The 15,969-nt window shown below is 52.6% G+C and overlaps 1 protein-coding gene across 1 annotated transcript in view; it reads left to right on the forward strand.

Moving 5' to 3' along the window:
* The window catches only part of DNAH17 (dynein axonemal heavy chain 17), a 122,322-nt gene that overhangs the window by 35,120 nt on the left and 71,233 nt on the right, over positions 1-15,969 (forward strand). Inside the window, exons 25-36 of the mRNA XM_004374107.2 lie at positions 528-776; positions 2,113-2,235; positions 4,391-4,738; positions 4,832-4,923; positions 5,519-5,645; positions 6,862-7,014; positions 9,488-9,613; positions 9,809-9,916; positions 11,321-11,452; positions 11,862-12,022; positions 13,955-14,111; positions 15,148-15,252. Of these exons, the coding sequence (XP_004374164.1) occupies positions 528-776; positions 2,113-2,235; positions 4,391-4,738; positions 4,832-4,923; positions 5,519-5,645; positions 6,862-7,014; positions 9,488-9,613; positions 9,809-9,916; positions 11,321-11,452; positions 11,862-12,022; positions 13,955-14,111; positions 15,148-15,252 (1,881 nt within the window). The remainder of the gene's footprint in view (positions 1-527; positions 777-2,112; positions 2,236-4,390; positions 4,739-4,831; positions 4,924-5,518; positions 5,646-6,861; positions 7,015-9,487; positions 9,614-9,808; positions 9,917-11,320; positions 11,453-11,861; positions 12,023-13,954; positions 14,112-15,147; positions 15,253-15,969) is intronic.

Here is a 15,969-nt window from a genome sequence, read left to right on the forward strand (position 1 = left end):
TCCTCAATCCAGTGTGTTTCTCATTTATACAAAGTCCACCCTGTCGCTCCAAGCAGCCCCAGGCAGCAGTCTGCCCAGGTTGGTTCAGCATCCCGGGCGGTTTTCTCTTACGGCACCTGCGTGTCAACAGACTCTTCCATGAACGCCAAAGCAGGATAGAGAACGCTGAGCCAAGCACTGTCGATTAAATGCTGCTACCCAGAAGTGACACTTGTCCCTCATATTCCATTGACAAAGACAACTTCTGTGTCCAGGCCAGGAGCAGAAGAGAACTTGGCCGTGGTGAATGACAGCAGGGCCAACCACAGTATTTTGCCAAAATACCTTTTAACTGCTAATGCATGGCTAATGATACAGCTATTGATTTTTTTCCCCTGTATCCAACCACTTAACTGAGCTCCGTTATTGGTTCTAAATCTCCCCCACTGGCCTTTGCTCTTTCAGAGCAATTACAGTAAGGGAAGACAGAGGTCTTTGTGGATTCTCTCTGACACACACCACAAGCGAAATGGGTGTTTCCTTCTCAGGTAAACACCAGCATCGATGACTGGAAGACCACCAAGTGGAAGAATATCAACGTGGAGCAGATGGACATAGACTGCAAGAAGTTTGCCAAGGACGTGAGGTCTCTGGACAAGGAGGTGAAGACCTGGGACACCTTTGTGGGTCTCGAAAACACTGTGAAGAACATGATCACGTCCCTGCGTGCTGTGAGCGAGCTGCAGAACCCCGCCATTCGGGACCGCCACTGGCAGCAGTTAATGATGGCCACCCAGGTACCGCTGGCCTGGTGGGGTCAGGGTGGCAGCCCTGGCAGCTGGCCAGCTGCAGGCCAGGCTGGCCCAAGCTGGGTGGCAGAGGTGCTTAGGCTCGACACTGATAAAGCCGCGGTGTGGGGACCGTCCCACGCTTGGAGTCATGTTCTGCTGTCACCATCTTGAAATTCTCAGTAATTTTTGAACAAGGGGTCCCCTCATTTTCACTTTGCACTGGGCCCCTCAGATTAAGTAGCCGGTCCTGGGTGGAGGTGGAATGTCCCCAGGGCTCAAGAAGTTTGCGAAGATAAACAGCTCCACTGTGGCCCCCATGCACCTCAGGAGGGTCAAGTCCAAGCACCCAAATTTCCTAGGGTCACCCCCTAGTGGTAGGTACTGGCCTCAACACCCACTGACACCCACTGAAGGCCAGCAGAAACCGTCAGCTACTCACAGAGACCACTCCTAGCTCCTGAGGATGCAAAGAAAGAACAGTCCGTGCTATCGTGTGAGGGGTGTGAGGGGGGTTTAAGAGGTTAGAGGACGAGTCACACCCACAGGGAGTCGTGAGCAGAAGAGAGTCCGGGGGCTTGGAGTTTGGCCTGGGCCCTGGGACAGGGAAATGTAAGCAGAGAGGCATCTGGTGAAAGTGGGGGCCAGCAGGGGGGAACCTCGGGGAGAAGAGTTTGGTGGAGCAGAGAACACGCTCAGAGGATCCATGAGCAGCAGCCCATGACCCCCCAGAAAACCCTTGTTGTTAGTTCTCTTCGAGTCAGTCCCTGACTCATGGTGACCCCATGCACAGTGGGATTGGATCGTTGTGATCCATAGGGTTTTAGTCGCTGGTTTTGGAAGTAGATCGATCACCAGCCCTTTCTTCCTAGTCTGCGTTACTCTGGAAGCTCCGCTGGAACCCGTTCAGCATCCTAGCAACACTCAAACTTCCACTGGTAGATGGGTGGTGGCATCGCACGAGATGCATTGGAAAGGAATCGAACCTGGGTCTCCCACACGGAAGGCGAGAATTCAATCGCTGAGCCACCACTGCCCCTTTCCTAAATCCAGTTATCAGCTGCCATCAAGTCAGCTCCCACTCATGGCAACCCCACGGGTGTCAGAGTAGGACTGTGCTCCACAGGGTCTTCAGTGGCTGATTTTTCAGAATTAGATTGCCAGGCCTTTCTTCCAAGGCACCTCGGGGTAGACGCGAGCCTCCAATCTTTTGGTTAATAGCCAAACACGTTAAACGCTTGTACCACCCTGGGACTAAACACTGCTTCTCCACAAGGACAAAGAAATCCGTCGACTGTGTACAAATGACCTCATATGAAAAATGTCTTCTCCCACCACCACCCAGGTGAAATTTGAAATGTCGGACGAGACAACCCTGGCAGATTTGCTCCAGTTGAATCTCCACAACTATGAGGACGAGGTTCGCAATATCGTGGACAAGGCCGTGAAGGAGTCTGGGATGGAAAAGGTAACCTTCGCAGCGAAACTTGTTTTGTAGGGGAGATGCGGAAGCTGACCCAGCAACTCAGTGTATGGTGACGTCATGTTTCCCATAGGGCCCCGCGGCCATTTAAGACTAGGGGAGAGGGGAGGGGGCCTTCTCTTACCCGGCCTGCGGCAGAAACCTTGCGAAATACTTTCTGAATTTATTATAAAAAGGAAAATCCATTTCCCGGCTGTAGCTCTGTCTCCAATAGCACGTACACTTAAAGATAAGCTGCTCCCGGGAGCCTTTGCTTAGGGGGCGCCGAGGTGGCAGTCCTGGTGGTGGAATGGTCTGGGAAAAGGAGAGCGAGAAGGGCAGCAAAGCGTGAGGAGTGCCGTCAGTGTCCCTGAATTGTACCCGAGGGAACAGCAGAGATGGCATGTGTTTTATTGTGAGTATTTTTGCCACCCCGGGAAAACTCTACAAATAAGTAAGTACACCACACTCGCACATCACTTAGGGGCACCGCACTTCTGCTAAAGGTGATGGACGAATTCGAGAAGGGTTGATGGTGGGGGTTGAACAACACGATGGACGTGTTTGATGTCGCTGACCCATACCCGTGAAGACTGTTGAGAGGGCAAGTGTTTTGTTACCTATATGTTTACACAGAGGTTGTTGTCGTTAGGTGCCAAGGAGTCGGTTCCCACTCATAGCGACCCCACGCGCAACGGAATGGAACACTGCCCAGTTCTGCTCCTTCGTCACAATCTTGCTATGTTGGAGCCCATTGTTGCAGCCACTGTGTCAATCCATCTCATTGAGGGTCTTCCTCTTTTTCTCTGATCCTCTACTTTACCAAGCGTGATAGCCTTCTCCAGGGACTGGATAACATGTCCAAAGTACATGGTGTAGTCAACATTCTTCACCAACACCACAATTCAAAGGCTTCAGTTGTTCTCGATCTGCCTTATTCATTGTCCAGCTTTCACATGCATACGAGTCAATTGAAAAGACCATGGCTTGGGTCAGGCGCACCTTAGTCCTCAAGGTGACATCTTTGCTTTTCAACACTTTAAAGAGATTTTTTGCAGCAGATTTTCCCGGCGTAATGCATCATTTGATTTCTTGACTGCTGCTTCCTTGGGCATTGACTGTGGTTTACACCTCAGCATAAAGAAAATAAAAATTCTCCCAACTGGACCAATAGACAACATCATGATAAACGGAGAAAAGATGGATGTTGTCAAGGATTTCGTTTGACTTGGATCCACAGTCAACGCCCGTTTGCAGACGCAGACATAGGGATGAAATGGAGTAATCTGCACTCTGTCTCCCTTCTGCGAGCGTCCCCGTTTGAGGATCGTTCTACAGTCGGGTCTTCAGCTGACTCCCAGCCCTGTACTCTGCCTGCAGAGAGGAAGCTGAAGGGGACAGAGAAGGGGGAGGGCGGATGACCCTCAGCCACACCTAGAGCTGTCAGTGAGCCAGACAGGTCCGGCTGGGGCAGCTTCAATATACTGGAACATTGCGGAAGCATCCTTTTGCAATTCAAACCTCTCTCCTCGCATAACTGTGCTGTGAGTTTGAATGGTCACCTTTTGGCTTTTGCGTAACAGCTTTATTGACGTACAATTCACATATCATACAATCATTTAAAGTAGACAGTTCAGTGGGTTTTGTTTTTTTTTTTTAGCATATTCACAGAGTTGGGCAACCATCACCACTGTCGATTTGAGAACGTTTTCATCACTTCAAAAAGACACCCCATACCCTTTAGCTGTCACCCCCCACGGCCCGCTCCCCTCCCCCAGCCCTAGGTAGCCACTGATCTGCTCTCTGTCTCCACGGATTTGCCTGTCCTGAGGTTTTGTGTGAGGGAACCACGCGGTATGTGGCCTTCGGTGTCTGCCTTTTTCACGTAGAATGCTGTCAAGGTTCATCCACGTCGCGGCGTGTGTCAGGACTTGGCTCCTTTTTATCCCCAAGTGATATTCCGTTGTACGGACATGGTGCATTTTGTGTATCCATTCGTCAGCTGACGGACATGTGGATTGTTTCCACCTTTTGACTACCGTGTTGTTATGCATTTTGGCTTTCGTGAAGCGGGGTTTCATTCCGATGACCTAGGAAACATGGGGGCCTAGGAAACCAGCTCGGCCTCGTGACCGGACCTCTGCCTCTGTGTCTCTGACAGGTGCTGAGGGCCCTGGACAGCACCTGGTTCACCATGGAGTTTGAGCACGAGCCGCATCCACGCACGGGCACCATGATGCTCAAGTCGGATGAGGTGCTGGTGGAGACGCTGGAGGACAACCAGGTGCAGCTGCAGAACCTGATGATGTCCAAGTACCTGTCCCACTTCCTGAAGGAGGTGACGAGCTGGCAGCAGAAGCTGTCCACGGCCGACTCGGTCATCTCCATCTGGTTTGAGGTCCAGAGGACCTGGAGCCACCTGGAGAGCATCTTCATTGGCTCCGAGGACATCCGCGCCCAGCTCCCCGAGGACTCCAGGCGCTTTGACACCATCGACCTGGAGTTCAAGGTGCGCACGGCCCCTCCCCCAGGGCATTGCCTGGAACGGCTGCGCCAGGCAAACGGGGCTCCTGGCGCCCTGGTGACCCCTTTCTCTTCACAGGCCTTGATGGCAGATGCCGTGAAAACACCCAACGTGGTAGAAGCCACCAACAAGCCGGGTCTCTACAACAAACTTGAGAAGCTGAAGAAGAGGTGGGTCCCCACGCCTGCTGGACGAGGGGTGTCCCTGTGTCGGGAGCCCAAGTCCTCGGGGCCTCCAAATTCACTGGTTCATCGGCTGATACGCTCCCTTTCCCTGGAAGCACGTGTTCCCCGGCCCCCTCCAACCACGCACGATCCACACACCCGCAGTTGGAGCAGTGACTGCGGGGATTAATCAATACCCCCTCATCCTGGGAGTGCCCCCCAAAGGTCAGAGGGTAGCAAAGGAACGAGAGCATTCCGTTGTACGTTCTGAGTTAAACTGGGCACGTGAATGACAGGGAGTCCCTAGGTGATGCGAACGGTTAACACACTCGGCTGCTAACCGAAAGGTTGGAGCTGTAGTCAGATGTGCCTCAGAAGAAAGGCCTGGTGATTTCCTTCCAAAAAATCAGCCATTGAAAACCCTGTGGAGCACAGTTCTATTCTGACACACATGGGGTCATCATGAGCCAGGGTCAACTTGACAGTGACGGGGATTTTTGGTGAATAACAGGCTGGGGGTCTCCAGGGCTGTCAGTTCAGTGAGCACACGGGTAGGCTGCAGACTGTGACTCAACAGCCTCTTTTCCTTCCTTCCGCCCAGCCTGGCAGTGTGTGAGAAGGCCTTGGCGGAATACTTAGAGACAAAAAGGCTGGCTTTCCCGAGGTTCTATTTCGTCTCCTCGGCTGACCTCCTGGACATTCTCTCCAACGGAAATGACCCCGTGGAGGTAGGTGGCCCGAGTGTTCCACAGCAGAAGCTGACATCGACCCCAACCTCCAGACTCCAGTGGCCCATTCTAGCCCCTGTACCAGGTCGCCATGGGGTGAAGGAGGGGTGCCCGTGAATATCTGTCCCTGCGTGTCTCCACTGGGTCCTCCCACCAGCAACTGCCTGAGGCTCCAGGCCATGATGGGAAGGAAGACCCCCGGCTGCAGTCAGTGTGGCCTGCGGCAAGTGCACCACCTCCCTGTGCCTCATTTTCCTCATCTGTGAAATGGGTTTAGACGCCGGGGGGCCTCGTGAGGCGCTGCTTCTGAAAGACACACCCACTTACTGGGTGGTCTTCCTCTCTACCCCCCTATAAGTCAGGGGCCCAGGAGCCAGGGAGAGAAGTCTCAGCCAGGGCAGGTAGTCTCCTTAAGGCCCTTTTGTAAAAGAACAAGGACAAGAGTGTTCTGGATTTTTTTTTTTTTTTTACATTTTTTTTTTTATTGTGGTAAATATATAGGTGTCAATACATTTGCCATTTTGACAAGCTTCACATGAACCGTTCAGTGGGATTAATTATGTTCATTGTGTTGTTCAACCATCACCGTTAACAGTTCCCGGGATTTTTCCATCGCCCTAAACAGAAGCTCAGAGCAACAAGACGGTATTTTATTCTCATCTCAGAGTTACAGGAAATGCAATCAGGAGCCCCCAGGGTGGCCCGCAGTTAGGATCTGCATATCTGACTTGAGAAAACTGGTTCAGAATCTTCTAGAGGAAAAGAAATCTCCTAGACTATGTCTTTGTCTCTGAAGTGCTGGTCCGGCCTGTGTGTCTGGCCTGAGCATCGTCTTCACCGTTGCCTTTTGTGGGTTAAGCTGGGTTTCGTTAACATTGACCAAAGACGAAGAGTATGTTGTTGTTGTTGGGTGCCATTGAGTCAATCCTGACTCATAAAGACCCCACATGACAGAGTGGAACTGCCCCATTGGGTTTTCTCGGCTGTAGTCTTTACAGGAGCAGATGGCCAGGTCTTTCTCCCTCGGAGCCACTGGTGGGTTCAAACCGTCAACCTCTTAGTTAGCAGCCAAGCGCTTAACAATTGCGCAACCTGGTCCCCTTGATGGGGAGCATGCTCCAAAAGAGAGAGAGAGAGATGCTCAAAACCACCCCCGAAGGCCTGAGCCTTGAGTGTGGATCTCTGAACTCCGGCGGTCTCCCTTCCTGCCCCCCAGGTCAGCCGCCACTTGTCCAAGCTCTTCGACAGCCTGTGCAAACTGAAGTTCCGGCTCGACGCCAACGGAAAGCCCCTCAAATTTGGCATGGGCATGTACAGCAAGGAGGACGAGTACGTGGACTTTGACCAAGAGTGCGATCTCTCGGGGCAGGTGAGTCGGGGATGCTCTCCTCCTCCCTCTGCCTCCCTAGAACAAGTGTTTAAAGGACTTCCTCTCTAAATGTGGTAAAAGTACGTGGAACAAAATAGCTGTCATTTCAAGGTTCTTCACATGTGCAATTCAGTGACGTTAGTTATGTTCATCTTGTTGTTCAACCATCACCGTGATCTGTTTCCAAGTTTCTCCACCACCCTAAAGATTACAGCCGAGGAAACCCTGTGGGGCACCTCTGCTCTGTCACACGGGGTCACACTTGGTGGCACCCAACAACTACACCAGACAGGAGCTCAGTACCATCTAAGCAGTGACTGCCTCTTCACCCCTCCCTCCCACCCACCCCTAACCAGTTGCCATCAAGCCAACTCTGACTCGCGTGTGTCAGAGTAAAACTGTGATCCATAGGGTTTTCGGTGGCTGATTTTTTAGAAGGAGATCACCAGGCCTTTCTTCCTAGTCTTAGTCTGGAAGCTCTGCTGAAACCTGTTCACCATGGGTGACCCTGTTGTGAAATGCCAGTGACATAGCTTCCAGCATCACAGCAACACACAAGCCACCACAGTACGACAAGCTGACAGGTGGTAGAAGCAACACCAATGTCACCGAGTCTTCTTTATAGCCCGCCCAGGGGACTGCTTTGAAGGCGCACACACGTCTGAACTGCCAACTTCTAACAGCTGTTGAAAATGCTTGGCGTTACAGCTTTGGTGGATTCCCAGCGGCCTCGCTACCAGGTCGCCTGCCCGTTTTCCAGTTTTCCCAGCAGGCAGGTGGCCCTGAGCGCCGGCGGGCTGCTGCTGCTGACGGAGGACTTCCTGGCGCGCCCCCATCTCCATCTCTCTGCCCAACTGTCGATCAAGCAACGGAAACAACTTTGACATTAGCCTAATCCAAATATAATTAGGATGTAAATTAGCTGGAAAAAAAATCTCACGCAAGAAAACTCGAACTTCCAGAACTTGAGCTATGGAGCCTGACTTGCTTTATATGGGTGGGGCTGGCGGGGCAGCAGTGAGAGCCACGCATCGCAGTTTGTTTAGACTAGCTTGCCTCGCTTAACCGTCTACAACCGTCACTCTGAAGTAAAGCAAGGAATGTCTGCTCTGTGTTTACAGTTCAGAAGAAAAATCTGCCCGATTGTCTTGTTTGGGACCCTCACGCCCTCCACCAACACTAGTAGTGGTAAAGGTGACAGTTTACTTTTAAAATATCAACAAGGCTTGTCAGTAGGTTGGTCCAACATGAGATTCGTAGACAACAAAATGGCAGCAAAATCATATTGACCCAAAAGGCTTGAGAGCGGAGACTCAGACAGATACCTGTCCACCCCTGTTCACTGCAGCACCATTCACAATAGCCAAAGGGTGGCTACGACCCAAGTGTCCATCAACAGGTGATGGATAAACATGAGGCGGTCCATCCATGCAGCAGAACGGTACTCGGCCACAAAGAGGAAGGAAGTCCTGACACGCTGCGACCTGGAGGAACCTGGAAAACTTGGTGCTGAGTGAATGAAGCCGGACGGAAAGGGCAGACGCTGTGCGATCGCGCTTACAGGAACCATCTAGACGAGGCACGTGTGCAGACAGAAAGGAAGTTAGGGGTTACCAGGGGCTGGAAGGAGGGCAGATGGGGAGTTACTGCTTAAGGGGTGCAGAGGCTCTGTATGGGGTCTTGAAAGATTTTGGAACTCAGTACTGGAGACGGTTGTGCCACCTTGTGAATGTATTAATGCCGCTGAATTGTACGCTTAAAAATGGTTACAATGGCAAATTTCATGTTGTGGCTATTTTGCCACAATAAGAAAGCACCACGCTGCCATCGCTGCCTGACCTCACCCCTCGGTCCCACTGTCCCCTGAGGGGAAGAGGAGATGGGGTCAGCCAGAATCCCTCAGGGACCAGAGGGGGCTCAGACGCCGCACCCCCGGACATCGGCAACGGCTCAGGAGGGCACACTGAGCTTGTCTTTTCTTCTAGCTCTTTATCTGGGTTCCCCTCCCTCCCTTTGCTTAGAAGCGACATGTGTACGCAAGGACACGACGGAACAAGCTTTGCTGGGTTTGTCGCTGGGCTTGCCGCCTACATTTTTAAAAAGTGTCTTTTGATCGTTCTGTAAAAACCTTTGGAGTCTCTGGGCGGTACAAACAGTGAAGGTGGTCGGCTGCCAGCCGAAAGTTTGGAGGTTCAAGTCCACCCAGAGGCACCTCAGAAGAAAGGCCTGGTGATCTGTTTCTAAAGCATCAGCCATTAGAAACCCAATGGAGCACAGTTCTACTCTGACACACATGGGGTTGCCATGAGCTGGAGCCGACTTGACAGCAACTGGAATGGTTATAAAACCCTTCGTATTTCTACCCCTGGGATGACGATGACAGTTTTTGTTTTCTTTTCTTTTACAACGAAGTCAATCACTGGAGCTAGGTGTGCTCAGGGCCCTAGTTAGCATCTGTGGTTCTCGTCCTCAGGTGGAAGTCTGGCTGAACCGCGTGCTGGACCGAATGTGTGCCACACTGCGACATGAAATCCCCGAGGCTGTGGCGACGTACGAGGAGAAGCCACGGGAGCAGTGGATCTTCGATTACCCGGCCCAGGTCTGAGATAAGCATATCTGGCTGGTGGATCTGGCCCTGATGGGGTGCACACTGTCCCCTCTGCTTCGGTGTCCCCTTTCTTGACCACGATTCAACGGAGAGCAGTTTCATTTATCGGTGTGAACTTTTGCCTGAGATGTAAATTAATCATTGCTCGCCGGATGGTCAATTTCGGGGGTGGCCTTCTGCTTTCAGATTGCGCTCACGTGCACCCAGATATGGTGGACGACCGAGGTGGGCCTGGCATTTTCAAGGCTGGAGGAAGGATATGAAAACGCTATCAAAGATTACAACAAAAAACAGGTATGTGGTTCCATGTGTCCATAAGTCATGGCGACCCCAGGGACAACAGAACACAACACTGCCCAGTCCTGTGACATCTTCACCATGGTTGGCATGCTCCAGTCCATTGTTGTGACAACTGTGTATTTTGAGTGCCTTCCAACCTAAGGGGGCTCATCTTCCAGCACTATATTGGACAATATTCTATTGTGATCCATAGGGTTTTCATTGACTGATTGTTGGAAGGAGATCACCAAGCCTTTCTTCCTAGTCTGTCGTAATCTGGAACTCCTCTGATACCTGTCCACCATGGGTGACCCTGCTGGTATTTGAAATACCAGTGACCTAGCTTTCAGCATCATAGCAACACACAAGCCACCCCAGAACAACGCACTGCCAGATGGGTGGTAGCCGCGTGGTCTACCAAAGATTAACATTTTCAGAAATATATAACTTCCATTTCTATGCCATGCATTTGGAGATAATCAAATGCTACCTTGAGTCTTCTTTTCAAAAGATTCTCCATTATAAATTTAGAAACTAGAGATAATTTTAAAAACAAAAGAACAAAAAACCACCCATCATCCACCGCCTTGTCAACATTTTAAGTAGCCTTGTACCCTTTGTGTAGGCATGAGTTTATTTACAGGGAGAAATATATACACCCTATCTGTCCAGCTTTGAAGCCGGCTGTTTTTACTTACTGTTCACCTTTTCTTTTACTACGTCATTTTTAGCGGCTCCGTGGAGCCCCCCCATGAAGCAGTATCACAGCCTAGCCAACCCCTCACTGGGGACACCAAGACACTTTTATTTACCCAGCAAAACATACACCAATTCAACAATTTCTACATGTACAATTCAGTGACATTGATTACGTTCTTCAAGCTGTACAACCATTCTCACCCTCCTTTTCCAAGTTGTTCCTCCTCCATTAACATAAACTCACTGCCTCTCAAACTCCTATCTAATCTTTCGAGTTGCTATTGTCAGTTTGATCCCATATAGATAGTTCTTAAAAGAGCACAATGCTCAAGGCAGAGATTCTTTACTAGTTAAGCTAAACTATTATTTTGTTTAATGACGACTTCGGGGAATATTTTTGGTTTAAGGTTTAAAGATTAACTCAGGGCAATAGTTCCAGGGGTTCGTCCAGCCTCCATGGATCCATAAAGTCTGGATTCCATGAGAATTTGAAATTCTGTTCTACATTTTCCCCCTTTGGATCAGGATTCTTTCACAGAATCTTTGATCAAAACGGAGAACTCTTTTCTGTTTCTTATTATTGAACTCGCTAGCGGGTGGGCTCCACATCTCGGCTCTGCCCCAGCCCCAGTGCCCAGCCCAGGTGTCATCCAGCAGGTGATGGGGCACAGTGTGACTGATGCCACACGATGTCTTCTAAAAATGCCCTCCCTCCTGCAGATCAGTCAGCTCAATGCGCTCATCACCCTGCTCATTGGAAACCTCAACCCAGGCGACAGGATGAAGATCATGACCATCTGCACCATTGATGTGCATGCGCGAGACGTGGTGGGCAAGATGATCATGGCCAAGGCACGAGCAGCTGTGTCCGGGGCGGGGCAGGGAGGGCCAGGGAATAGAGTCCTGGGCCAGGCGTTCGAGGACTTGAGCCCCTGTTACATCCTCTTCTGGGGAGGCAGCAGAAAGGACTTGTCTTCCAGCTCTATTGCTGGCAGCATCAGTGCGCCCACCCATCCAGTAGACTCACCCCTGGCGTGCAACGGGTAGGGTCAGATGAGGGTACAACTGGAGATGCAGGTCCTTTAGCAAGATTCAGCTGGGGGCAGTGATGTGGGTTGGATGTGGGGCTTGGAGAGGAAGCTAAGTGCCAGAGATTGTCCCCCAAGGGCCAGGGGACCAGCCTGGGGGCAAGCTGGCTTTCCCGGCAGGGTCTGGCTCTTGAGTTCCACTTGGCCAACAAGGACTCCTGCCATTTCCACAGGTGGAGAGTTCTCAGGCCTTCACCTGGCAGTCCCAGCTCCGGCATCGCTGGGATGAAGAAAAGAGACACTGCTTTGCCAACATCTGTGATGCCCAAATCCAGTATTCCTATGAGTACCTGGGCAACACGCCACGGCTGGTCATCACCCCGCTGACAGACAGGTAGAGACGCCTTCTCAGTGAGCCCCGTCTGCCCTGCCCCTGAGCAGTTCAGAAGAGGAGACGACACGTTTCCTGTGGCCCTGTGCCCACGGTTCTTGGCATTGTCTGTGGCTTAGGCTGGAACAGCTGGGCGTTTGGGTCAGGCGGGCCTGCACTCGGACTGGGGTCTGCAGCCTCAGCTTCTGAATCCTTGTTCTAACAACAGCTGGTGGTCTTGGGGGGACCCTCTAAAGAGCCTGCAAGGTGGGGGTAATATTTGATGAACCCTCATGGGCTGAGTGAGGACTGAACAAATCACGGTTGGTTCCCATTCTTCGAGGTCGTTGTGTCCCACAGTAAAACCTTCAAAAGCTGGAACCTGTGTAAGGCGGAAACCTGTCAGAGAAGGAAAACCAAACACTTTCCACTAAAACCAGTGATAGAGGGTGGAAAGGGGAAGGGGGAGAGTGCTGACACATCGCAGGGATTGCAACCAATGTCGCCAAACAATTTGCATATACGTTTTTGAATGAGAAACAAATTTGCACTGTAAGCTTTCACCTAAAATACAGTAAAATTAAAAATAAATAAGTAAATAAAACGAGCTATGGAAAGTGGTAAAGGCTGCACCCGGTCAAAGGCAGAAAACTTGCGAGAGCCGGAGAAACAAGGCAGTCCCGTTGAGTTCCGGCTCTCACAGGTTACACCGCGTAATCACCACAAACCCAGGATTAGCGAGTAGGGAAGTACTGCTCCAGGGGAAATACAGGTTAGGTTCCCACAAACCTCTGGTCACAGCGTTTTCATCACCCAATTGATACGTGACCTTGGCTTACGTATGTCTGTATAAAGACACAGCATTTAACGTAGATTGTTGATTCATGAGCAATGAACTCAGGGCCAACAGCACTGAAGGAAGCTGATCTAACACGTGTGTTTTCTCCGGGAAGCACGTCACAGCCACCTTCCACTTAGAACACGAGGCGGCACCTTACCACAACACGGGGGGCCGTTCTAAACAGCGAACTGCCCCACAGAGAACACAAAAATGGGACTAGACCGCGAAAAGGGCGCCTGTTTGGAACACGAGGGTGCAACGGGAAGGCAGAGCCTCATCTTGTTGGACCTCAGCTGGGGACACGCTGTCAGGAGACTCAGATCTCAGGCCACTCCGTGCATGTCCACGCATCACTGCGAAAGCGCCGCGAGTATTGATTTTGGGGTACAGAAACATTGTAGCGGGTAGGCAAACTCATCAGTAGGGAATCCGTAAATAACGTGCGTCGACTGCGTTTAACATGAAGCCCTTGGGACAGCAGCTGCTCAGAGCAAACCTTCAGTGATGAGCGGCACCTGTGACGCACCTGTGCCATGCCTGTCCCAGGACAGTGTCTGTCCCCTTGTCACCTCTGACACGCTCCCCTCCCCCTCCCTCGAGGGCCTCCTTGGGGCAAGCAGGTGTGAGAACAATGTGGTTTTCAGAAACCACAGGAGCCCTGGTGGCAAAGTGGTTAAGTGCCGGGCTGCTAGCTGGAAGGTCGGTGGTTTGAACCCACCAGTGACTCCACGGAAGAAAAGACCTGGTGACCTGCACCTGGAGAGATTCTTAAAAAAAAAAAGAAAAAAATGCATTGCCATCGAGTTGATTCCGACTCATAGTGACCCTATATGACAAAGCAGAATTGCCCAGTAGGGTTTCCAAGGTTGTAATCTTTACAGAAGCAGACTGCCACATCTTTCTCCTGCATAGCAGCTGGAGGGTTCAAACTGCTGACTTTTCAGATAGCAGCCAAGAGCTTAACCGCGGCTCCACCGGGGCTGCTCTGTCCTCTGGGGTTGCGACGCGTCGTAAACGACCTGACAGTGCACAACGACCATCAGGAACCACAGTGCGGGAGCAAGTGGGCGGGAGTCGGGTCATGGACACAGGAGGTAACCTGAGGTCTCTTGCAGGTGCTACATAACCTTGACGCAGTCCCTGCACCTGATCATGGGTGGAGCCCCCGCCGGCCCCGCCGGCACTGGCAAGACAGAGACCACCAAAGACCTGGGCCGGGCCCTGGGCACCATGGTGTATGTCTTCAACTGCTCCGAGCAGATGGACTACAAGGTGTGTCCCTAGGACGCAGAGGCATGTGCTTGCAGGCGGCCTGGTCCCCATGGCCCTGCATGGAATGCCAGCACCCCCCGCCCCAGGAGGCATACGTCTTCCTCCCCACGTGAGCCCTGAATGTTGGGGCCCTGCAGTCGGCACCCCGGGAGAGACATCACACCTCCCGTGTGCTGATAGCGTCCATCCCTGTCCCTGGAGGCTACATGCCCAGCCCCGAACGTGAGGCCCCTGCCACGGAAGAAATGCCCTCTTGCCCTCCAGACAGGAGCCCCCCGTCATGGGGAGCTGTGGGAAAGGGGGGTCTCCAGGAGGCTTGTGGGGGCAAGAGCAGGGATCCCATCTGTCATCGGAGATGTTGCAGGACAGCATCCGTTCTCAAAGGGCCAGCAGGAGAGGGTGCCTTCTGGGTCTGGAGGGCAGGGAGGGGCAGTATCACCCAGATAAGGAACCTGGCCTGCAGAGGGCCCCCCGCCATCTGCATCTGAACCCCCAATCCGGGAGACCCATCCTGAGGTTGAGGACGGGGCCAGCAGCCCCTGCTGATGGTCAAGGCCGAACGGTCCACACCAGCCTGTTGGACTAGAGAGATGTGAACCGTACAGTCGGCCCCTGGAATCCCAGGAACCCTGTATGTAAACGCTGACAATGGGCCTGACGGTCGGGCTGAGCATCTAGACGGTCCTCCACGTGCTCACCATCAGACCCCCACCTTCCAGGGTCCCCCACCTCCGTGTGCACAAGAAGAAAAGTTCTGGGCCAACTCTGACACGGAGGTGCTTGTCTGAGCCTTCTCTTCTCTACTGAGGGGACCTCTGTGGAGGCGCCATTCTGGGTGATGGTCTGTGGGGTCAGCACCCCCAGCCCCCTGCAGTACCGCCCTGCCAGGCAGGGAGCCGAGCCACCTGCTGGCTTCCCAAGGGCCCCGATGTCCCCGATCTAACCCTTGGTCCAGAGCGATGGTCCCACGGCCCGGCTGCTCCTCCGTCCCTTCCCTTCCCTTCCCAACACCCTCCTTTCCCACCGCCCTTCCTAGTCCTGCGGGAACATCTACAAGGGCTTGGCCCAGACCGGCGCCTGGGGCTGCTTTGACGAATTCAACCGCATCTCCGTGGAGGTCCTGTCTGTGATTGCCGTGCAGGTGGGTGGGGCCCTGTCGTCGCTCTGAGTGCTGCCCTGCCGGCTTTCCCCCCATCTCACGCCCCAGAGAACCGCTCAGCCCCGCCGTCGCCCCTCTGGACACGCCAGGCACTGGGGGGCGGTGGGGGTGGGGGGGTACGAAGATGAGCGAGACCCCGCCCGTCTGATAGCTAGTCAGGCATGCACATATGAAAACAGTAATATTCAGACGGGGGGCATATTTCTAACTGCATACAGACGAGGGAATCCTTAGTTTTGCTTGGGGTAGAAGGACAGAGGACTTTGTTACAGGTAACAATTGGGTGGGGTACTGAAGGGTGCCTAGGAGTTGATCAGTTAGACAAGGGTGCTGGGAAAGAGTAGCCTGGAAGGCAGGGAGGGAGGGAAGAAAAAAGGGGGGAGAAGTTCCATTGGGGTGAGGACAGGGGTTCTCTGCTGCCGTTATCACTCCACGCTACTGTTGCCACCTCGAGCCTGGGGTGGAGACCCGAGAAGGAGGGGAGCACCCCCAAGCCAATGGGCAGTGCTGGCCACTGCCTGAGGGACCCCGGCACAAGGTTGTAGCAGGTACCTGCCCCCGTCCAAAGTCAGTGACCAAGCGAATCCCAGAATATTGATACAGAGCCTGTCTTAACAGAATGCTGGGAGTGACTTTGGGTGCATGGGCAGCAAGAATTGTTAAGACATCATATACCCCCAGCCTCAGCCCCCAGCCCCC

Source organism: Trichechus manatus, unplaced genomic scaffold, assembly GCF_000243295.1.
Source record: "Trichechus manatus latirostris isolate Lorelei unplaced genomic scaffold, TriManLat1.0 scaffold00028, whole genome shotgun sequence".
In the NCBI taxonomy this organism is placed as follows: Eukaryota; Metazoa; Chordata; class Mammalia; order Sirenia; family Trichechidae; genus Trichechus; species Trichechus manatus.